The sequence below is a fragment of the Phalangium opilio genome, unplaced genomic scaffold (genome assembly GCF_054372755.1).
Source record: "Phalangium opilio isolate 3A_F unplaced genomic scaffold, DU_Popi_V2 ptg000039l_2, whole genome shotgun sequence".
Classification (NCBI taxonomy): domain Eukaryota; kingdom Metazoa; phylum Arthropoda; class Arachnida; order Opiliones; family Phalangiidae; genus Phalangium; species Phalangium opilio.
In genome coordinates, this window is record NW_028324163.1 from 2853389 (window position 1) to 2878940 (window position 25552).

General features: G+C 36.8%; 1 protein-coding gene across 1 annotated transcript; it reads right to left on the bottom strand.

The window, feature by feature from the left end:
* Window positions 1-22904: 22904 nt before the first annotated feature.
* On the bottom strand, window positions 22905-25265 carry LOC149680229 (uncharacterized). The gene is made up of 3 exons (XM_089834565.1): window positions 25098-25265; window positions 24179-25006; window positions 22905-24095 (listed from the first exon to the last, which is right to left on the bottom strand). Exons 2-3 carry the CDS (start codon window positions 24996-24998, stop codon window positions 23272-23274), a joined length of 1644 nt encoding a protein of 547 aa, XP_089690691.1. The 5' UTR covers window positions 24999-25006; window positions 25098-25265; the 3' UTR covers window positions 22905-23271.
* Window positions 25266-25552: the final 287 nt, after the last annotated feature.

The window sequence follows — 25552 nt, forward strand, 5'->3', positions numbered from 1 at the left end:
TATATTACCATGTTCTGTATCATGTAAAAAGCAAAGAAACCCCGTTGCGCCTCTTTGTTACAGGGGGCGCTGTTGTTGGAAAAAGCCTTTTGATTAGTGCTATATTTGAATCTGTGTCAAGGTTTTACAACAAACAACCTGGGAGTAATCCATCGGAAGCCAAAGTTATCCGTTGCGTACCTACAGGCAAGGCTGCCTTTAATATATGTGGGGCAACGTTGCACAGTACGTTTAGTTTACCCGTTAGCCAATTTGCTGGAAATATATCGAGGTTGGAAAGTGAAACTCTTCATCAATGTAGGCTACTATACGGTCAAGTAAAATTAGAAGTGGGGTGGCGTAGCGGTTAGCGCTTTCGCCTCGCAGCTAGAGGATCCCGGGTTCGATCCCGGACTGTGGCACCGGGTGAAAATCTGGGAACAAATCCTTCTGCGTAGAGTTTGCAAGTTCTCTCCCCGCTTGTTAAAGGAGTTTTCCTCCGCGGTCTAACCCGGTTTCTCCTTTCCATCAAAACTTGCAGAGGTTAACGGTAATAGTTAGTATAGGGTGCTGAAGGTTAGCTGTGGCATAGGGGCTAGCCACCACCCCTCTATGCATTGTAAAGGGACCCACCTGTAAACAAGCCACAGGCTTAGTGTGGAAATCCCTTCGTAGACAAAGCTTAGATTATTATCATTATTATTAATAATTGAAGAAATTTCCATGGTTGGATCGAAAGTTTTTAATCGAGTAAACTCTAGATTAAAAGAGATTATGGGTTGCCCTGATTATTTTGGTGGTGTGTCTGTTCTATTAGTTGGAGACTTTAACCAGTTGAGGCCAGTCCGCGATTATTTCGCGTTTCAACCTCAAAGTGAGACAGATAATCCGTACGCATCGTTGATTGGTAACCCAATATGGGAGCAATTTGAATTTGCTGAACTTGAGGAAATAATGAGACAAAAAGAGGACAAAAGATTTGCTGAGGCTTTGAATAGAATGGCTGTGGGAAATATGACTCAGAACGATATAGACTTTTTTAGTAGTTGGAAGTAAACACTGAGCGTGTACCCCCGAAAGAGGCGATACACCTTTTCGCCACTAATGCGGAAGTAAACCAATTCAATCAAGTTAAGCTTTTAAACATGAATACGGAAAAGGCTGTTTCAGTTTCAGTGGATGTTGTAAATGGTGACCTTACTAGTGAAGTTAAAAAAAACATTCTGTCCCAAATTGCAACGTATGGTTTACCCAAAGAGTTGACTCTTGCGTGTGGTGCAAGGTATATGATGACCAATAATGTTGACACTTCTGACGGATTAACTAACGGTGCGACCGGTTGGTTAAGAAAGATAGAGTATGGTACTAATAGGCTCGGGGAGAAATCCCGTTCAGGGTTTGGATTGAGTTTGACGATTCTAAAGTTGGGAAAATGTTGAGACTAAAGTGTCATGGTTTATATGTGAATAATAGTTTTAATGTTTCTTGGACGCCTGTTGAAAAGGTCATTAAGGCATTTAATAGAAAATGGAAACAAAACAATGTTTCAGTTTCGAGGAAACAATTTCCTTTGGTTATTTCTGAGGCGATTACGATACATAAAAGTCAGGGTGATACGTACTCATCGATAGTTGTACATTGTAAGGCTACAAGGAAATTAGAAAGAGCGCATTTATATGTGGCATGTAGTAGAGCAAAGACCGCTTCCGGTTTATATATTGATGGTAAATTTCAAGTTCCAAATGCGCCTAAGAATAATATTGTAGACTTAGAACTCCAAAGGTTGCGTCAATGTAAATCTATTAGTTTCCCGTTCTTACAAAACGCTTTAAGCATTTATGTACACAATGTGCAGTCCTTGAACGCACACTTACAAGACGTTCTTGCAGATAAAGTAATTTTAAATAGCCAGTTATTATGCTTTGTTGAAACATGGAAAAAAGAAACTGATAATTTTTCTGTACCGTCCTATACGGAAATAGGTGGTACTCTTCTACCCAGAACTGCTCGTAGAGTGGCGTTTGGATCATCTATATATTTAAAAGATGCGCCTGAAAATTCGGTTCCATTTATACAATGCAGAGTTTTACGCAGCGATATTCCTTTTAGAAATTCCCACATAGAACGTTGCTGGCTCAATGCTTACATAGAAAATGAACTTGTATCACTGGTACTGTTATACAAATCTCCCGGAGCAAGCCTCCGTTCTGTTTTTGAAGATTTTAACCCCTTGTTCGATGAAAGATATGACAGTAAAGTTCCCACAGTAGCGGTTGGAGATTTTAATATAAATTTTTTAAAGTGCAAGACGGCACTGACAAGGTTTTTTGAATCATTTGATATGTGTTTGCTACCTGGCCTGGAGGAAAAATATTCAACAGATTATCATTGCCAATTAGATTTGGCCTTTGGAAACAAAGCATTTCGAGAGCGATATGAAGCATCTTATAGGGAATCGTATTATTCCTTTCACAAAGCAATCTGTTTTGTAAGAAAAGCCTAGCTTTAACAAGCAATCTTGTTTTTAAAAAAATTTGTCAAGCAATTAAACAATAGAACAGTTTAATGTATACAAGTGGGTGGAGAGGGTGGATTTGTGTACTTTTCTGGCAAAAACCCAGACAACTTTAGTGTTTAACCTGTACGCAACTATATGCGCTTGCATAAACAACAAAAAAACATTAACTTGGGTTGTCCTTTAGCCAACTTGCTAAATGGTTTGGAATAACCCCTTTAACTTGGGTGTGCCTGTATCCAACTATATACATGACTTGTCAAAAGACATCTTAAACTTCGGTGTGCCTGTATCCAACTATATACATGGCTTGTCAAAAGACATCTTAAACTTCGGTGTGCCTGTATCCAACTATATACATGGCTTGTCAAAAGACATCTTAAACTTTGGTGTGCCTGTATCCAACTATATACATGGCTTGCAAAAACACCTTTAACTTGGGTGTGCCTGTATCCAACTATATACATGGCTTACAAAAACACCTTTAACTTGGGTGTGCCTGTATCCAACTATATACATGGCTTGCAAAAAACACTAAGAGCAATAGTGTTTTAGCCTGTAGGTAAATTACTACATGACTTTCCTATGAACTACAAGAGATTGTGGCTCTACTTGACAGATAGTTGATTCGGAACTGTTCAGTATGGTGGAAATACGGTAAGCGTTTCATTTCTAAAAGGTATTCAATAGTGTTATATCAAAAGTACCAATTCAGATCACTTTTCTATCACCATGTCTAACTAACCTTTACTCGGGAAACTATTTAATAGATTTTGTTCCAGACATTAAAGTGTGTGATCGTGACATGGAACATATATGTGACTGCAACGACGTAAATGACAGCCCTAGAGGGGCTTAGGATGGTCATCAGTGTAGATGAGTTCGTTAAATTTGGTATGATCAATAGAAGATTGGTAAAAGTGTAACCACCTTAGAGAAGGCTCTTAAATTTGGAATTGTTAACATAGGTATAACAGGTTTTGCTTTCATTGAACACGTTAAGCCTCTAATGGAGATTTAAATTGAAATCTAATTTCCATTTCCATGAACTTCTCATATGGACATTATCTGGGAAACATTTATCGTTTGAACTAGTGGAATAGATATAATATTGATTAATTGTGTTAATGGTTTTTTCCCATATGGGTTTCCCCAGAACCTGTTTTTCCCACATGTAATTTGGGTTTTTATGGTTCAAATTATGTAATGTTTTATATCTAATTTCCAAACAAAATATTATATGTTTATTAACATTTGATGGTTTGTAATATGAAAATGTTAAGGGATTGTTATTTAGATTGCCGTCTAAGCCTAATGTTATTTTAAAATGTTTAACGTGAACCATAATTTCAAAAATATGGTTTTCAACAAAATGAAAAATAAATTTCAAATAAATTTCAAATAAAAACAAAGGTTTTTAATCAAGGGTTTCAGTGAATGTGGGTCCCTATAAGGGCCGTTGGCAAGGATGTTATTAGTCAGATTTTATGACGTGATTAATCACGGAGATATGAGGCTTACTTTGAAGGTGGCGGAAGGGGTGGTATTCCAGCGTAGACGGGGTAGTCTAACACTCGACTCGGAGAGGTTATATTTTGGTTTTCCCAACTTGTTAATTTTGTGATGAAAAAATAAAAGTGTTGTTGATTTCTTTAAATAGTCAGTATTTTATTTAATAACAGATACAAAAGTGTAAATAGCCATTTACACAAATATTAAGACATTTTTAGTTTCACGATTGCCACGAACTTTTCAAATTTCATTCCAACGGGATGACTGATGGGCATAGGTTCACAAGACCACAAGCTACCAAAGCTATTTTATCTATGCTAGCTTTATTATCCTCTGGGGTACCATGTAATAACCCAACTGGTATTTTATTATGCAAAATTGAATATTTTTGACGAAGATGGCCTATGACTCTTTCAACGTGTATTCTAACGGTAGCAATTTTCCTCGTCTCTTCAACGGCATAAGGGTCTAATTGCTTCTTATTTTTAGTGAATGCTGGAAATTTAACACTAGCATAGTATAGACCAACAGAATCTTGAATGTTAAACCCTCTATCAGCTAAAACTACATCTCCAGGAACTAAATTTTCCAAAAATTTACAGTTTTCAGTAAGATATTTATCGCTAACGCGACCACCCCACCCTTTCGACAGGAAACTGACAGTTCCTTGTGGAGTTATACCAATAAGAAATTTTACTGTGTTGTGATGTTTGTAGTTGGACCATGTTTCTGCCTGCCCCATTACATTAGATGGTTTTTCAGTGAATATCTCAAAACAATCAATTATGACAGCCACTTTTGTGCCAAAATGTTCACGAAAACTCATTGGCATTGTCGCTACCAGAATATGCCTTTCAGGCCAGTAAATATATCTAGAGAGTCGGGCAGCTAAAGCGTCTAAAGTATTGTAAAATATTCGTCCAACTGTTCTTTCAGACACATTAAAACGATAAGCTAAATCTCTATTAGTGCAAGACAGTCTTAACTTCATAAGAGTTAGAACAAGCTGTTGAAAGGGTGACAGTTTGGAATTATTATTTTGAAACAAGTGTGGTTTTACTTCGTCCAGAACTTCCATTAGATAATCAAATGTTTCTAGCCCTGTGTAGAATTTTACTTTCTCTTTGTTATCAGCGAAGGAATTTTCGGAATATGTCTTCATTTCCAACTCATTGCGAATATTACTTAAGTTGAAAATTTTCTCTTTCATTTCATTCTGGTAACTTAAAACTAGGGTTTCACTTGTTTCTAGTTTTTTTCTTAATTCACTAATTAGTGATTCAGCTTTTTTCAATTCTAACATTGCATTTTCAAAGTCGACTAAGTCACAAACTCTAACAAAAGTTTGGCTCTGCTGCTCTACACTGAGTTTGTCAGTTTGTGTACCTATTTGTACGATGAAATTATATAAGTCTGGACATACACTGATTTCATTTCTGGATGTTTCTTTCTTGGGTTCGTTTTCTTATCAAAATGTTCACTTTGAGAAGGATATTCCAGAGATTCTTTATGTAATTTGGTTGAAAAACCGCCCGAATCTTCTATGCTAGTGCTGTTTAAAATGATGGACTCCGAGGAAAGAAGTGAACAGTCCATAACTGAACTTTCCTCAGTACTCGTTAATGATTTATCATTAGCAATTAAAGATTCCCCATCAACTAATGACTCATCACTGAAGATTCTTGAAACAGAGTTTTGTGCAACAGTACTTTGCGATTTTCCAGAAACTTGGGCTCTATGCATTTTCCTTTTATAAAGGTTAAATCGTGACAATAGTTTTGCTTCCTCTTTTGAATCTTTTGATTTAAAAAAAGAAGGAACCCAATCTGGATGAGACTCGTCTAAAAGATAAGCTGGACAACCTGAAAACATTTAGATTAATTTATAAAATGTATTTGTTTAATATTATGTCAAGAAAACCAAATACCTGAAAAAAAAATGCTTAGAGCATACTCGGAGATGCTTCCCAATCCCATTCCTATTAAGCCTTAGCTTTTTAAGCCATTCTAGATTTCTCCTTTCTGATAAAGTTTTAGTCCTTTGGCACTGATTACCTATGACTCGCGGGATTCTATGAAATGTAATTGCTTCTCCGCTTTCATTTAAATTTCCGGTTTTGCTCCCACATCCCTTTACACAACATCTTTAAACCATCTTAATTGCTTAGGAAACACCTACCAGATTAGTAAAAGCAGGCCGCAATTATTTAGTTCAAATTTCTGGCACAGATGGCGCTAAATTATCATTGTGACGTATGCTTACGCGTATAAGCCTTTTCCCTATTAACGAATAGAAATGTGCAAATGAAGTTCAAACCAATTAATTATGAAAATTGCTATATTGGTCACCGTTACCGATCACAGATAGATTTGCGTCCTTCAGTAGTGTTTATTATGCTTGTAAAATGGTAAGCGAAATCTGTGATTAAAGTTTAAAATAGACATGAGCAAAAAGGGCTTTATTCATATCAACTCGATTACCGAATATCTAAATTTGACTAAAATTAACAAAATATTCTCTTCATGATGAAAAATCTTGTTTGAAGCAGCAAGCCATCTAATCCTTATTTACCTTCTTTTGAAAAAAAAAATAGGTTGATACCTCTTTCAGTAGATGATTGATTGATATTTCAGTTTCATTGAGTTTAAAAAAAATTGATTCCACCATTGGTTAATTTACAATATTGACCAATCGACAATCACAAATTTTAATAACTAAATTACAAAAACCGGTTCAAAACTTTATTACTTTTGAAACAATTAAATTCTAATATTAAACATATGTACTTGTTAACTCCTCGTAGGTAATTAATTTATTGCCTTAGTGAAATTATGCTGACAATATAAATAATAAATTAACTTCTAAAATTCAAATGTAATATGTTTGCTTTATTTCCCAATTAATAAAAGATATCCACCTATTTTTCATTCAAATTAATTTCCACTTAATATTAATTAGGCCTAATGAGCTTAAACTATCAAATTAAGAGGTTTCTTAATTTTAAAAAATTAATACAATCTAACATGCAAAAACCCAAGGCTTAAAAACATTTTCCTTTTATATTAAACGCTGCAAAAGAATTGACCAATAAACAGTAAGTAAAATTACGTAATGAAAGAGGTAATGAAAGAGGAAGTGACGTACATTTGGTTTGGATAAAGGTTTGGCGGGATATCCAAATGTCGATTTGGATTTGGGTTAGAGAATACGGTTTTAAGCGCCCTATCCAAATGGAGCCGATCCAAACGTTTAGATTTGGATCATCGTCCAAATGATTTAGATTTTTAGAGAATAGGCTCCCAGCCATTCCCTTATCTTTTGAACTTAATAAATAGTTTCCCAACCAGTTTGTTTTCTCTCGGCCTTAAAAAATTTAGCCCTTTCGCCTCGCAGCAAAAGGATCCCAGGTTCAATGACGGAGTGTGCCACCGGGTCATAATCTACGAACAAATCCTGCGTAGTTTGCAAGTTCTCTCCCCATTCAAAAGTTTTCCTCCACGGCCCAACACTGTTTCTCTTTTCCATCAAAATTTGTAGAAGTTAACGATAATTGTTAGGGTAGGGCGCTCTCAGTTAGCTGTGGCATAGGGGCTAGCTACAGCCCCTCTATGCATTGTAAAGGGACACACCTGACCTGTAAACAAGGCACATGCTTAGTGTGGCCATCCCTTCCCAAACAAAAGCTTAGATTATATTTCGTTATCCCTTGGCCTTAAGAAACAGTTGACCAGCCATTTTGTTATCCTTAGAACTTAAGAAACGGTTGACTAGCAATTTTGTTATCCCTTGAACTTAAGAAACGGTTGACTAGCAATTTCATTATCCCTTGAACCGTAAGTTTATAAGATATGTTCCATAAGTATAACTGATAGTTGAAGAACGACGCAAGAATTGGCGTCACACGGTTTTCGAGCCCATCTTCCTGCTTAGCACCTCACCAGCTGTCGCTTTACGAGAATGGACGTTCCGCTAGCGCCACTTCATTACAAGCTCTCAGTCAACTTGACAAACTTATGGTTGAAGTTAAGAAACGGTTGAACAGCCATTCCGTTATCCCTTGAAGTTAAGAAAAGGTTTTTTTCAGTCATTTCATTATCCCTTGACGTTAAGAAACGGCTTCACAGTCATTTTGGTATCTCTTAAAAAAATTCATTTAGCCATCCTTATTCCATTTTTTTTGATTAATTTTAATAAATTAACGTTCTGTTATCATTAATCCATTTTAATGGATATTATCCCTGAACTTAACAAAACGTTTCCTAGTCATTTTGCTATCCCTTTATATTACAAATGGTTATCCACCCATTTCCTTAGCAACACAAATGAATAATTTATTGTAACGTAAATGAATTGTTAATTACTGTAAACAAATATTAATTTTTATTAAATAATTAATTTCTTGATCAACTTGCGTTAATCAATTTCTTCATAACTTAATGACATTTCGGCGAATTTTTAAAGAAAATAACTAAATATTTGCCTTTCTTTAAGTTTCTGCCTGCAAGCATAGCCCACTCGATCCGCGCTCATGGACACAAGCTGCTCGCGCTATATATTAATATTTGACCAGGTCACGTCGTCTGCTAAACTTAGGAAATGGACAATTAATAAAATTTTTTGAGTTAATGTCTGGACTCTGGTTACCCTTGCATTTTCTTAGTGGTCCCGTGGTTTTATTTTTAAACTGGTCATTTGCCCTGTGCCATCGCCTTATTTCCCACGCTGGACAAGGAAGCATTTCTCATGATTGAGTCATGAAGGATAATGGCCATCAGGGTGAGAAATAAGTTTTTTTTTTAAAGTGGACATTGGGCCAGCGACCCCTCTGGCCTGGAATAAATAAACTGGTCCATGACCACTGACCAGGGCGCGTCGTCTGCTAAACTAAAGAAGTGGGTAATTAAAATAGTTCAGATATTGTCTGACCCTGGTTACCCTAGAATTTTCTTAGTGGTCCCGTGGACCACTGACCCCCTCCGATTTAATTTTTAAACTGGTCCAGGCAATTTTTAAACTGGTCATTTGCCCTGTGCCAGTGCCTTAATTCCCACGCTGAAAGGGACTAGTCTGAAAAACAGGCTGAAGAAAAGGGTAAGAATCAAACGGCAGCTTTTGAACAAATAATGAGGGAAGTTATGGAAGCGACGAGAGTAAGTATTAATTCTAACTATCTTTCGCGATTTTAATAGAAATAATCGTGGGAAAATCCCCCTGTCGAAAAGGCCAAGGCTTAGTTGCCTCCCCCTTTGGTTGGCTAACACTTGGCTTTAAAGTATGAGAAAAAGCGCAAAATAGTAAGCGGATAATTACAATATATTAGGTAATGTCTGGACTCTGGAAACTCTTTAATTTTCTTAGTGGTCCTGTGGACCACTGACCCCCCCTCCGTTTTAAATTTTAAACTTGTCCAGGCAATTTTTAAACTGGTCATTTGCCCTGTGCCACCGCCTTATTTCCCACGCTGATGGCCATCATTGTTGTGTAAGAGACAGCGTGGCACAGCGTGGGAAATAAGACGGTGGCACAGGGCAAATGAACAGTTTAAAAATTTAATCGGAGGGGGTCAGTGGTCCACAGGACCACTAAGAAAATTCAAGGGTTTCCAGAATCCAGACATTAGCTAATATATTGTAATTATCCACTTGTTCAATTTAGCAGACGACACGCCCTGGTCGGTGGTCATGGACCAGTTTGTTTATTCTAGGCGACAGGGGTCGCTGGCCCCATGGATTTATAATAGAAGCTTACGCTTCCTGGATATTTCACTGTAGCCTTCAGTAAGGCATTTTGATTTTAAACACATTTATGCCATAAAAATTCGCGCGCGTGGGGACTGGGGGCTGATGACGTAGAAATTGAGGCAAACTTTTTACTCTCGGAGCGCGTGTGTGCGCGCTTTTCTAAAAATTAGAACTCGATCGCGTGAAAAACTTCCACCCCCTCTGAATTTGCCTCAATTTCTACGTCATCAGCCCACGCGCGCGAATTTTTATGGCATAAATGTTGTGCGCGTTTTAAGTCGAGTGGAATATCCAGGAAGCGTAAGCTTCTATTACAAATCCATGCTGGCCCAATGTCCTTATTTCCCAACCTGGCCTGGCAGCCCCATATTTGTTTAACCTGCCCATAGCCCACTCGATCACGCGTAACACGACGCAAGATGCAGAGCAGCGTCCGTGAGCATGGATCGAGTGGGCTATGCCCTACCTGGCCAAATCAGCTGACTTAAGTGAAATATTTATTACTTCTATCATGAATATAAAGCTGCGTTACGCTGTCTAACCGTTTGGGCGGGGATTAGCGAAAGGAGACATCAGTCACGTGTCTGATAGTGTTAGGAGCGGGAGAAGGGAGGTGGAGTCCGGGGGGGTGTAAATTCGAAACGTCACTTCCTCTTGTCTCATGATTGGCTATTAGAGCTACGCAAAACGCGTCAAAGCTACGAGGGTAACACCCAAATCAAATCGACATGATAGAAGGGGCATACGATAGAGCTGTATATTCATAGTTATAGTTATATAGATTCATGCTTCTATGCGACTTAATACTAGACATTCTTGAACGAATCATCTTGTGAAAATTTTATAAGACAGGCTTCTGGCGCTGGGTTTTTTTTGAGCCAAATTTGCTTTTAAAATTTAAAGAAAATTAATTTCAACCTTTTTTCCTCTCTTCAGAAATTTAATAATGATAGTGTGTTACATATTTATCCAAAATTTATATTAATTAATTAACACACTGTACATCCCTTTAATTTGTAATTTCGCGCTTGGAAGAGGCTGAATTAAAAATATTGATTTGATGACAGGAATTAGTGATAGTGTGATTGAATCTATCATTTATTTTGCCAGCAAAAAACGTATCTTCGTAGCGGTAACCGTTGACTGCTGGCACCAGTCTAGAAACCAGGGAATGAACCCTTCTGCGTAGTCTGAATTAATCTACTTTAAACATCAAAAATGTATCTAATTTAAACACAAAAGTTTATTCTAATAGCGGTTATAAATAGTAATTAAAAACGTAACTGTTACCTAATTAAAATGATTGCAAGAGCCGGGATAAAAAACATTGGTTCTTTTGTTGACAGGGTTTAGTGATCCTGTGATTAGATCTATCAGTTATTTTACCACTAATTTTAACAAAAAAATGATCTACGCAGTGGTTACCGTTAGCCGGTTGCACCAGATATAATCTCTGCAGCGTTTATCGTTAGCAATCTGGCCATTGTTTATTATTTTCTTAGGTAACGTTAGAATGGGCGCAAAATTATAAGTAAAACAATTGTTACCAAGTACAAATGATTGGTGACAGGGTTTAGTGATAGTATGATTGAATCTATCATTTATTTTACCAGTAAAAAACGCATCTTCGTAGCGTTAACCGTTGGCTGGTAGCACCAGTCGAGAAACTAGGGAACGAACCCTTGTGCGTAGTTTGCATTAATCTACTTTAAACAACAAAAATTGATTTAATTTAAATAAATTACCTAATTAGCGGCTATCGTTGGCCGATGGCACCAGGTGAAACACCTTAAAACGAACGCAACACGGCCAATTGGTCCCTAGTCTACAATCAACCTGGCTTGAACTTTTTACCAAGGCTTAGTAAAATCCGTTAATTTGAAAATTATGGGCTAAATCCTAACTTTAAATTCTTTTGAATTAAATTATAATAAAGTTTAACTTACGAGAATAAAATAAAATTAGGACTAATTAACCCCTTCTTTTATATGAAAAGTGAACAAAATCGCCTTAAGCTCGAACATAGGCAGAGCGGACGACGCGTTGTCTAAACAAAAACTTCGCTCTATTAGCGGTAAAACAGCGTAAGTCCAACAGTACGTTTCTCTATGATTTTAGCCAGGATGAAACCACGTAAGTCCAACAGAATAGAAAAGGTCGTAAGTTTAATTATGTACTTAAAAGAACAAAAAGTAATACTTAATACTAATTGTTTTCAATATAACTTCGGAAGGCACCAAAAAAGCTTTATACCTTTTATTTAAAACCGTTTTCAGACCTATCGAACATATAGTCTTCATAAAATGGTCGATAAAGTTTCGCTATCACAGCAAACATTTCCCATGTTATTCCTATGGGAAAATGTCCCTTTTTTTTTGGCAAAATTACGGAATAATTTTAGGGAAATGAAAACCACTCTTAGCAACTTTTATTTTCTACAAGAAAAACTATTGGAAGGATCTCTTTGAAATTTTAACCACATATTAAAGGTCCGGATTTTAGTTCAGTGGATTTTTTTTCAAAACGGTATCCATAATACGAAAAACGTTAAACCCAATCAAAAACCACCCTTATACATTAAACGCAGTGTGAAGTCTTACCTAAGAGAGCAACCACTCTCTCAGAATTAGAGAACCATAATTTCGCGAAGCTTAATAATGGCCTTTAATCCGGCAAATTGCCGTGTCCTACGTTACCTACATACTATTAACTAGTTTAAGTCGGCGGAAGCATGGATTTAGTATTGAAGCTTACTATACTAACATTAAAACACGCACTACATTAAAGGTGGAATGCATAATCAACAGACGCAAGGCGATTTAGTGAAGGCGAAACAGTGAAGGCGAAACAGAGGGCGTCTTGCGCACGACACCCTACCTTCGCCTGTACTAAATTGCCTTTCCTCCGCCGTTTATGAATTCCATCTTTATTCTTCGTCTGAAATGGCGCAAACTGGTTTGTGACGTTGAAATTTGAGGCAAATTCAGTGACACGCGCGTTTGTGACGTACAATTTGAGATATATTCACGGGGGACGCGCCGAGAAGAAGAAAGTTTGCTTCAATTTTTACGTCATCAGCGAGCTTATACCCCCACCCTCGTGAAATTTTATGACTTAAAAGTAGTTAAAATCGAGTTGCCTTACTGAAGGCTACAGTGATATGTCCATGAATCGTAAGGTTCTATACGGCGGTAGTCTCTATTTTTAGCCACATCGTATGTACGATGGGCTATTAGTTTGACCTAGCGTGTAGAAGATGATGGTGTTTCGTTCGTTATTTAATCACTTCTAGTTGGCGCCGGCTCCATAATTTTTTGGTCAACGATTTTTATATTTATAACATTTATTTTCGTCTCCACCACCACCGGGATTCGAACCCGGGACTTACGGCATGCCAACCTGATACTATACTGCTTCCTCGACAGTCGCTTGTTGAAAGAGAATTGCAGAGATAGTAGGAGATAGAACTAAAGTATCTAGGAGCGGTCCGAGCTGTGCTTAGTGACTCGTGAGTATGGGAGGGATATAGAACCGGTCCGAGCTGGGGAGGATTTTATTGAAGCGCGCTTTGGAAATTTTTTGGTTTCTTCTTCGCTACAAAGTATCGATGGGATTAATAGTTTTACCTGAGTAGAAGTAGTGGTAGTAGTAGTAGTAGTAGTATTAGGAATTAAATTAGTAACGGGCGTTGGCAATATGTGATTCACGTTGCCAAGCATCCATTGAAAAATTATTCCCCCTGACCGGTATATTAGGGGATATTTCACTAAAAGTACATTTATTGCAGTGGGGATAGCGAGAGTGCGTAAACGATGTGCCTTAATTATGGGCTCGACCATCTTGTTTAATTTGTGCTATGATTTGTTGAAATAAAACGTAAGTCCAAGAGTGGCTTTAAACATGACCTAACCAATGATAAAACATCGTAAGTTCAACGGTATTTCATTTTGGGTAAAACAACGCAAGTCGGAGTATGTAATTAAAACTATTAAAAACAATACTTAAACTTAATTGTTCCTAATGAAAGCAAAATTGGCGCCAACTCTAAAAATGAGGCTTTAATTCAAGATCATTTTCAAATCAAACAAACGTATTGTTAATTCTGTAGGGGTAGTTTCAAAATGGGTAAGTTTGGAAAATTTCCCATGTTATTTCTATGGCGACTTTCCAGTTTTTCGTCAAAATCTGCGATTAAGCAACTTTATGGTTTATAAAATAATCTATTTTAAAGATCTCCTTAAACTCTTAACCACATATTAAGGGCTTGGAATTTAGTTCAGTGGAAAAATTTCAAAACACTAAACATAATACCAAAAAAGTCACATCCAATCAAAAAACCTTCCTTATACATTAGAGCCGTCATCAGGCCTTATCTAAGGGAGGTACTTCTCCCTTAGAAAATTCTTGATAAATACCCGACCAAACGTAACATTTTAAAAATACATGTAACGAGAGTCTGTACATAGCAGAATGCAGTCTTAGAAAGGGTAAATTTCCCCTACAAAACCCATTCCCTTCCATGTTTTAAACTTTAAAAGCACAACTCTTTTAGTCTGGATTTTATTTTTAATTAAAAATATTGATTAGAAAAATGCATTATTCATCATTTCCATTTCAGTTACCCTGGCAACAGAAACATTAGCAGAAGTGTTTGGTTATCAAAATTAGCTATTAAAATGATATTTTATATTCATTATGCAAACTCTGTTCGGCACGAAGCTTGACATACTTAAACGTAAAAAGGTACTCGAAGGAGCGTAGCAAATTTTCTTAAAATTTAACAAAATTGTTATGCCTTGAACATTTGAGAGATTTGCGATAATAGGATTGTCGTAATTCGAATTTCGGATTTTACACGTTATGATTTAAGTGGAGCCAAAAATGGCGCTGAACGAAATGGAATTTCTGGGAAATAATCGATATTTCAAATACAGGTATAGAATTTGAATTTTCAAATCGTAAATGTTATTTATCCTTGATTTTCACAAATGCTTGGTTTATAATAGGTTCACCAATGAGACCGAAATTAACTACGGGACACTTGCAGTGAGTTTATAATTATTCATTCTCATTGTTGAAGCGAGATTGCCCAGAGTCTCGGAATTAAAATCCATTTTCTAGAACATTTGAACTTTTATTTATTTTCAGGAATTTCATTATAGCATAAATAAAAGAGTCGAGAACGAAATGATGCGGCAGTATTTAAAACGATCCCTGAACATGAAGTAAATTTCTTATTTCAAACTATTAGACAACTATTAATTGGGGCGAGCGAGAAAGAATCGCCTTAACGCGATGAATTAAATCTTCGCTCGCTCGCTCTTTTGACGAAATCTATCTGCGAAATGTGGAAAGCTCTAATGTAATCGAAACGAGGGGGTTAACCCGTTTGGTTGTGATTTGAGACAAAAATATATGAAAAATCCCTTATATGTTATCTTAATTATCCCTCAGAAACGAATATCATTCCTTTTATGAAAACTATTAAGAATACATTAAGGTCATATTTTAATTCATTTTGTCGCTCTATTTACAGAGTCAAGTGGACTCATGTTCCAATTCCTTACTTAAATTCATTATATACCGAATCTATGCTACACTTGTTCACTGTAAGTGATTAAAGCGCTTATAGTTAATTACGTAATTAAGAAGTATAAATACTTAATCCTTACGATGGTTTTAGAAATTTCATATCTTCACGTTGGATACGCCACGCTCAATTTTCGATAAACGACTGGAATATTTCACTCCGTCTTTTCCCTACGGAACGACCAACACGATTATCCTTTCGGCTGTTCCGAAGAGAGTCACGTCCACTTCTTTGTCCTTCTTAAACATGGACACGCCAGTAAATTTCGCTAAATTAACATTCCTTTCACCACCAAATAATTTTCTTTTCCTATTCTCCGTTCAATTAGGTGGTGATTTTAATTGTGTTCACTTTGGTGCTTCTCTCACTTTTGCTCGTCGTTCACTCCATCGTAACCAACAAATACGAATCGGTACCCAGCAGGAAAGTTGTCAAGAAAATGGCCCGAGAAACCCTGGAAAATGTTTGGGAGAACGTGTCGCTCTTCTGCGCTGAACGTAAGCGATTAGGCGCACCCCTAACAGTTGATAACAATTGACCCTCAAGCGAACCAGTTTTCTATGAGGGACATAATAAACAAATAAAATGTCCCGATCCAGAAATATGGCTGGCGCTTTAGTCACTCATGGTAAAGCGAACTAGATAATTTTATTTCCTACAGCGATTCCCTCCGTTTTGCCTCACATTACTTGTCGTCTGCTGGCTTCGTCGTGGATGATCGGAGTGACTTTCATTCTGTTCTACTTGGGTTGTTATTTGCGGACGGAGTTCACGACGGAAAGTTACAATTGCATCGACACTCTCTCGGAGTTGATCAAATCGGGAATTGCACCTACAATGTTGCCGGAAACATACGACCACCTCCGAGTTTTGGTGAATATCCATCTGTATGTTAAGTTTACCAATTCTTCTGACATCATTGTTGCGTGTCTACAGGCAGCCCAGGACCCGGCTGTTAAAGAGTGGCTTGGCGCATTCGATAAGCCGAAAGTATATGAAGAAACTGGAATTACTTTGAAGAAAAATTTCGAACCCGTTAATTCCGGAAAAAAAGCTATGATAGTAACGGTCGAAATGCTGCTTAGCATGCTACCACATTTAAGTATGAACAGGGGCGTAAACAGTTTCGAAAAGGACATTAAAAATTTCGTAAAGTTAATCAAGAGCAAAGGAGGACTTTACTTTTCGCAAGAAGACGTCGTGTTCGACTACGTACACACCATGTTCAACACCTCTTGGGTGAGAAGCAGTCCCCAACTGCACGAGTCCGTCCAACTGAGGTCTGTAAGAATTTATCGTAAAAATATAAGTTGGTTTGACAAATGTTCTATTGCAGTATGGCACCCATTTTCGAAACGAAAGTTTTCAAATTTCTGAACTTTGAGCTCGACTACAGGATTGAACAGCTTAAGTGGGAAAAACCGTTGAAAAGCGTGAATGATTTGGACCTGAGTAGCGTCTGCGTTCCTTTCTACTTTCTCTTCATGTTCTTGTCAGGAACAGCAGTCGTTGTTATAACAGAAATTATCTTCTATTATTTAACTTGAATGATGCAAACTAAATACGCCTCGAAAGGAAATGGAATTCCTCGAAGATTCACAAATTGTGTCTGTTCTTCAAAATAACTGCACGTTACGTCACTTCAAATCTTCCCTTTTAACGTATAGTACACAGAAAACAGTGTTAAGAAACTAGAGACGTAACAGATTTTTTATCATGTTTAAAAACAGATTTTTTTTTCATGTTTAAAAACACTGTTTCAATAGCTTAGGTTTGCAACACCTTATGTTATGTTTAGGTTCACAATGTGTTGATTTTTTTCATATTTAAAAACACTGTTTCAATAGCTTAGGTTTGCAACACCTTATGTTATGTTTAGGTTCACAATATGTTGATTTCTTCTCATCTCTAGCGTTTAATCATGTTTAATGTGGTAGATGTCATGTTTTTCTACCATAATGCTAAACAATGCTTAGTATTAAGACATGTTTACACGATTATATGCCTAGTAGTATAACACGTTTTTTTAGGTTTGTATGTTTAGGTTTTAACACTTTTTGTTCTTATGTCTATTTTTAAAACCAGTTAAAGGTTTAAAAGCCTAGTTTGCGGATTAATCTTAAAATCTTTAGAATGGTGTTACGTTGTGCGTTGGTTTAAATGCTTAGGATTTTTTCATAGTCAACCACGGTAGCGTTAACAGCTTAATTATTATTTTTTTCCCGATTTAAATAAAAAGAGAGTTAACTTAACCTTTTGAGTGACCATCTCTTTAGTAAAGCATACCGCGACCTTTTATTGGTTTTCCTAAAATATTCTAATTATTCGTAAAACAAACCTTTTTAGAAATTTAAACATGTTTCATTAAACTAATACAAGTTGAGAAAACCAAAATATTACCTCTACGAGTGAACCTCCATTACCGTTTTCCGTTGAAATAACTTATTTTACTGGTAATCAATTTCAAAAATTTACTTATCTCGGCTTTTCGACCACAATTCTATTCCCCAAAAATATTTTATCATTACATTAATTACATTTGGGAGATAACGTGTCAAAATTAGCTATAAAAAATAAAAAAAACTAATGGCGGTCAACTTAGCCATGACAATAACCTTTTAAAAGTTACAAGCACCATATAACCTTGGATGAGACTGTAATGGATTGGAATATAGCATACATCTAACACGGGCGGCGGGTACCTCACCTCGGGACAGAAGGGGGGGGCTGTTTGGGGGTTTTTGGTTCGGTCGTACGACTTGAGAGACACCTACTGTAGAATTTTTTCAAAACTCGTCTGCTTTTTTCACAATATTGTAACCACGCTTGCGAGATTACTAAACTCGCCCCACGTGGCCATAAAAGCTTTGGCTATAACTAAGAATAACTACTACGGTTCCTTAGTTTAATTCATACTTTTATTAATTACTAAATGATAACTAAATACCGACTTGTATTTATTACAACTAAAGAATTAAATAATAATTACTAATTACGATGAAGTCCAATACTAGGGCAAAGCCCTTCGCTCGAGCGAACTACTACATCTTAGTAGTGAAGAAAGACTGACTTAAGAGGATAAGCAGTCGACGCTTATATAGTACGGGGAAAGGTCAGAGGTAACACAGGGTATTAATCCTCTATGTAACCTTACACCCCTGGAGTAGAAACCCAGGAGGTCCCTTAATTACTACGGAAGGTTACATCCCCCCAGACGACAAAATTGGACTTCATCGGCAAAATTTAAATACATAAATCTGCTACTTTAACCATAACATAATAATAAGTAACTTTAAACAATGTAACAGATAATTAAAAGATTCCAGTTAATTATCATACTAGGTTAATTATTTAAAAGTTATAAGGAAATTGATGAAAGCAGGAACTATGGCATCGGTTGGCTCGTCCTAGCTTTCTTCCTCCCAGGTTAGATACGTCTTACGCGTCCTGGATGAGGCTAGTCAGATCTGAAGCTGCCGTATCAGACGATGTGGTTGAGGAAGTCCTCGTAGGTTGGTGTTTCGGACCACCGTCCTTTGAAGAGCTTGACTCATGATCGTCCTCTGTAGGCGTTCATTGCTGACTGTAGTTTCTTCTCTTTAGGGAGTGTCCCATTGAGATAAGCCAAGTGATTAAACTTGCTTTTGAAGAGGTTGAGTATGAGTTGAACATCGTGATCGTAGTGAATTAATGCTTAAAGAAAGGTTTTGAGCTCCCTACAAACTCAATAGTGCTGTCACGGGTAGTCCAAGTCCGCAAGTCAATACCTTATCTTAAGTTCTAACAATTAATAATCACTAACCACGATTACACTAAGGCTTAGCATAGCCAAATCAAAATTAACATAAACTAGGACCCGTCGGTCCTGGCAAGCTCGCCATTTATGTAACCACGCTTGCGAGATTACTAAACTCGCTCCACGTGGCCATAAAAGCTTTGGCTATAACTAAGAATAACTACTACCAGAAGTAAATAGGGGAAGTACGTATTCGTACCTTTAGCTAGTGCAAGTCGTCCTTCTCTCCCAGAAACAAGCTATCGCTTTAAATTGGCCAATCAGAGATAGGCAGAGAACCGATAGAAATTTTTGAAGGTGCGCCACCATACCGTGAGAAACCGAACTACAGAGTATAGACGACGGTTTCCGTCCTTCTTTCGCCCGGGTAGATTGACATTGAAAGTTATCGTTCAATTAAGAGTTAAAAATGGATAGTTCTGTCCAGTGTAATTTAGTATATCGTGAAACTAGTGACAAGAAAAGCCAGACAAGTTTTAAAGGCAAAACTAAAGGTATTCAAGTAGATTTTTCGCCAAATTCGAGTGACTCGTTAAGCCTCGGCCATAGTAAACTCAATAAGTCTAATATAAAGACACTACCAGAAGGATCAACAACCTCTCTGAAAGAAAAAACCCAAGAGCTTAATGGTGAAACAAATGAGCTAGCTAAAAATGCCTCTGAATCTCAAACTTTAGTGACAATAGGAGTTGTTGGGGCTTTGCAACAACCAAATCTGAACTGTAAAATATTCGCGGATTCTTTCGGTGTATCAAATTTATCTGAAACTGAAACATTAAGTCCAGCCTCCGGTAAAACTATAAGTGAATTTACAGACATTAGTGAGACTGCTTTAAGAAATCAAAATAAACGAAAAGCTTCAGATTCCGTAGAGAAGCTGAATACTCGAGCAGCAGCTAAGATTCCCTGTTCAGATAATCGTCAAATAACAAATGAGCGTCTTCAGGGAGTTTTAAATGTCATTAAAGATAGAACAGGTGGGTTAAACTTTTCTAATCAAAAATATTTCGCTTATCTAACAAGTCTTATAATTATTTCATCAGATATTGACTATATTTTGCAACATAACAAACACAGCTCAGTTTCGTGTTTGGAAATTTGGCGTAAAGACTCTCTTCAAGATATTGGGGGTTTGCATGAAGTTCCAGTGAAAATCAAATTTTCCTCAGATGGCATTGTTTCTGTGGTTTTAGTTTTTAAGCCAGTTATTCAAGAAACTTATTGGGATTCGGAAAACTTGGCCATCGATCCAGCGCCTGTGTTTAGAGCACTAAATTATCTTTCTGAAGCAAACACCTTTTGTTCAGGCATTAAAAATGTCAGTAAATCGAGAATATCCATATTACAGGGTTCTTACACGACCGTGAACACCTCGAAATGTCTGGGAATTTGAAAACAGGCGGAACGTGTCAGGGAAATTGATAATAGGCCTAAAATGGACGGGGCAAATCTTTAAGAGTCTAGGAATTTCAATCCAAAGATTTTGTGCAAACCCTGTATTATTACCTGGCGTGTACATTTCTAGAAAAGACAACTAATGTTTACAATTGGTTACTACTTTTGCAGGCCTTTCATTTCGGAAAACCAAAGAGTTTAGAAATTTTACACCATCCTTGCGAAAGACAGCAATCTAAACTCTGTCCAATTTTGTTCAGAATACCTAAAATAAAATCTTCTGTTTCTGCATCAGGTAGTCAGAATGGATTTATGTGCCCAAAATGCTCCTCGTTAGAAAAGTAAGTACTTAAACTCGTTCTAAACTACAATTACTAGACATATTTTGTAATGAAACTTATTTCAGGTACCTTAGACATAGAAATAAAGCTGTGGATGTAACACCAAGAACAAAACTAAAAAGAAGACACATCAGTTCCAAATTCCCTATCCAAGATTTAATACCAAAAAGTAGAAACATACGAATTAAGAATTTACGCAATCAAAGATATCGGCTAAGTAAAAGAATTCTACAAATGGAAAAAGAATTCAAGGAAAACGCCATAACTCTTAATACTGAACAAAGTTATGAATTAGCTCAAATGCTTAATAAAATTAATTTGAATCACAAAGATGATTTTATGAAAGCCATTTCCGAAGTCAAGAAACGGAACCCTCTTCTATCAAAAGCGTTCAAGATGTCTTGGAAGACCGATAGTGAAAACAACAAGTTATCCACATTTTTAAAAGACCAAGAGAAACATTCAGAAACTAGGAAGGGGAATACTTGGAGCCCTCTAACTTATCGTCTGGCCCTCACCTTGTACTCAAGATCACCCGCATCATACAGAGCACTGAAATTTCTGCAGATTTTTAATTTGCCCAGTGTACACACTATTCAAAAGAAAGTTCAGAAGATGAAATGTGACGCGGGTATAGATATTGAATATCTGTTAAGAGAGAGCGAAAAGTTTAAGACTAAGTTCGATACTAATATAGAAAACGAAAGACCGCCTCAAGAAGGTTTCCTAGTATTAGACGAGGTCAAGGTAATCGGTAAAATGGTGTGGAATGCAAATACCAACGAATTTATTGGATTAGCTATGGATAAGGAGGAGATACCGTCGCTACATAACTTTTATAAAAATACGTCTGTAAATGAGTGCTTAGCTGCCCAGTACGTTCTTCAATTCATTTGGAGATGCGCTGGACAAAAATTTGACGTAATTGGTCCTTATTTTCCAAGCCACGTACCCTTCACTCACGAGGAATTAACAGTTCTGACACAGAAAAGCATATTTGCTTTCCAATCTGTTGGATTTTTTATATCAGCAATTATTTGCGATGGCGCTAGCTCCAACTTGACCATGATCAAATCCAGCCATGGTGTAACTGGTCAGTACTCTTACACATCTAGAGAAGATGGAACTTTAAACTTTGATGTTGAACCAAGATTTCGAAACCCATTATTGCCGGACCGATGGATCTATTGGATCATCTGTCCCAGCCACCAATTAAAAAATCTCATAAATGGGCTGAGTCATTCAAAAGAAGGTGGCACAAGATCATTTGAAAAGGGCAACATTGGCTTCGGTTGGAAACAAATAGAAGACGTTGAAGCAAGAGAAGATGAAAGAAAGAAAAACCTTGAGCTTTCTCAAGTGAAAGGTTTACGTCACGCATATATTGAGCGGGACGCATGGACGAAGTTAAATGTTACGCCCGCAAAGATACTTCAACAGCTGCCATTTTTGAGTGACCTTTACAATTATGCCAACCCAAACACAACTTTTCTGCCACTGCATGCTGTGGGTGACAAAAATAATGCTATTTGTGAAGAAATACAAGCACCCCATGATGAAAAGGAAGTCATGGCGTGCTATGACTTCTTAACAGCATGCCATAACTTATTTGAAGTTGGCTTTCTTTCTCACAAAAAGGTACACTCTATCGAAAGCGAACCAGCCCAAAACATTTTAAAAGGTTACAAATACTTCGAAAGCTGGGCTACAGAAACCCTTAAAAGTAATAAAGATTTGTCAGGAAAAGATGGAAAGACCTTCTTAGCTTGGCAAACATGGGATCTGTTGCGTGTAATGGTATTTGGATTTCTTGGGTTTGTTAAAGACTTTCACCAAAGAAATCCTAGTTTTTATGTCTATCCTGTCAAAGTAAATGGCAGCGTTGTAGAATCCTTTTTCAGCCAGTTACGTTTCGTAACAGCTGGCAAACTAACTAGCGTAAATTACAAAACTGCTCGTAGATCCATCCTTATCAGTGCTGACATGAAAAGCCCCAAGAAACATTTAGTTCAAACTGGCGAGAATGCTTACAGAAACGTCGAGTTTAATGTTTCATCAATATTAGATTTGCCAAATGTAGACAAATGAACTATGAATAAATAAATTTTTTTAATTTGAACAGTGAAAAGACAGATAATTTGTGGTAATGTCTTTATTGTGAAACTCCTAAGTTAACACACGATAGAAATTATCTTGTATCACACTTCAGCTATCACAAACTCATAACACACGATAGAAATTATCTTGTATCACACTTCAGCTATCACAAACTCATAACACACGATAGAAATTATCTTGTATCACACTTCAGCTATCACAAGTAGACTAAACATTCAACCATTTTGTTTTCTAAAATTCTTAATATTTGGCTTATAAGTTGGGAACATTAAAAACTACATCTACTAATAAATAAAATCCATTTTAAAATTAGGTTTTCGAATTCTTCCTCTAATTGAGGCACTTTTGGCGTTGGTTTGTTCTACTAAACAAGATTGCGTGGAATTTCTTTGGCTTGAAGCTAATTCGTAGTTTGCACTTCTAGATGTATCATGGACTGAGTTGATTTTCTTGGAGATCGCTTGGGCAGAATTAATATTCTTTGAGATTGTTTGGGCAGAATTAATATTCTTTGAGATCGTTTGGGCAGAATTAATATTCTTTGAGATCGTTTGGGCAGAATTAATTTTCTTTGAGATCACTTGGACAGAATTAGTTTTACTCAAGGTGGATTCATTTATTTTGCCTCGTTTAGTGGGGTTTGTTTTGCTTGAGATTGGTGAAACCGGTCTTGAGTTTTTCCCGGTAAATTTGGCAGGTTTCGTTTTGCTTAGAATTGGTGAGGTATTCTTGGCAGAATAGTCAAGTGAAGTTATCTTGCGCATGTTTTTTCTTGGTGTTTGTTGACTAGAACTTAGTTGTTTTATCTTTTTCTTTGGTCGGATATTCGCCTTACTTTTTTTGGACCCAGATGAAAGTTGATAAAGCTGATCCCTTAATAACTGCCCCCCTTGACCACGGTTCTTCTTTTTCCTATTGATTTGCTCAGTTTTAGCGGAAATAAAGTCATTTAGAATAGCGTGGCCCATCTTTCTCAGGTGGACCTTTCGGAATTCTTCCAAAATTTCTCTTGAAAAGCCACGTTTTAGAATGCCATCGATAGAAGATACAGCCGAGTAGAACATTTTTTCCAAATTTTTATCCAAAAGAAGTATTTGCATAGTTTTCTCTAAAATAAACCAATACGATATAACTCCATTATTTCAGTTAAAATTAGAAATTTGGTTGTCAGATGTTGACCAAAAAATTTACTTATCACATTGCGTTCCCCGATAGTGCAAATTTCTTTATATTGGGTAGCAACGACCCGCCCAACTTCGTTTGTATATTGCACAAGTAATTCGTGTAAGAAATGCAATCCACCTTTGTCTCGGTTATGCATAGCTTTTGGTATCATTTTGGCACTTTTAACAGGATCACGGAGCAACAGGGCAATTTCCAAAAACTGTGAAGCTTTGCTAACCTGAGAGTTAGAAAGGTTTTTATTGTCCAATCGTCTCTTATTAACATTAATCATTTCCCCAAGGGCTCCTCCTCCTAATCTGTATGCTGCGTATATTATATCCGTTGGCTTATGCCTTAAAGATATTTTAGGTTCATCATTAATTTGAACTTTATCCACGTTGGCTTCCCAGAGATTTGACTTTAAATTATTCATTTCTTCTTCATTGTTGCAATCTAGAATAGCATGAGCTATCCAATTCAAAATTACAACTATATCCTCAACCATCCCATCAGACTTTGATTTCAAATATTTGACAATTATATCTATCATTTTCTTATCACTTTCACTCGCTCTTTCTTCGGTTTCAATTCCAAGCGCCAGTGAAATCACAGATGTTCTCCAATTTTGCCATGAATTTAAAAAAAATCCATAGCCCCCAGCTTTTTCATTTGTTTTAGTAGGTTTAGCAACATCTTTAAGGTACTCAAACTTGCTAACCATAATGTTAAATAGCTCTTCAAAATCACCACTTTCTTTAAGCCTGTCAAAGATCTTATACCTTTTTTCAAACAGGGAAATGGCTTTAAATTCTTCCCTTACATTAGTAGTAATGTTGCTTATGTTCATTTTTATACCTAAATGTAAAAAATATATCGTTTTATTAATATAATCGGAGTTAAAAACGATTTTTTCATATATAAACTTGTAATGCATGCTAATACTCACAGGTCAGTCAGGTACCATAACAAAATCAGCATTCAGCTGGATAGCAGACGAACCTTCGAAGGAAATAGTTTCTTGTATTCATCCGCGGTTTCCCGCCAAAAAAAGCGGATCTTCAGTGGCGCGAAAAAACCGATAAAGTGACGTCTCGCGAAATAGCTAAGAATACGTACTTCCCCTATTTACTTCTGCCTATACTAAAAGATCAGGGGCCTCGCATTAGCAATCTGCCCTGGGCCCCGCATTTGCTAGATCCAGGCCTGGCCCGAAGAGAAACTTATAGTGAATAGCCCCTCGACGCGCTTCGGTTAACTCTGACTACATTCCAATGCAACTATTTCTTAGTTTAACTCTGACTACATTCCAATGCAACTAACTATTTCTTAGTTTAACTCTGCAATACATTTCTTCGCTTAACTTTAACCACGTACATTCCCATTCTCGAAAAAAAACTGCTC

Bases quoted from the DNA above. Each gene is read 5' to 3' on its own strand.
- LOC149680229 (XM_089834565.1), bottom strand. From the start codon at position 24,998: ATGAACATAAGCAACATTACTACTAATGTAAGGGAAGAATTTAAAGCC. The intron at 24,096-24,178 runs GTAAATTTTTTG...GGTTTATTTTAG, and splicing joins CGGGGAACGCAATGTGATAA to AGAAAACTATGCAAATACTT.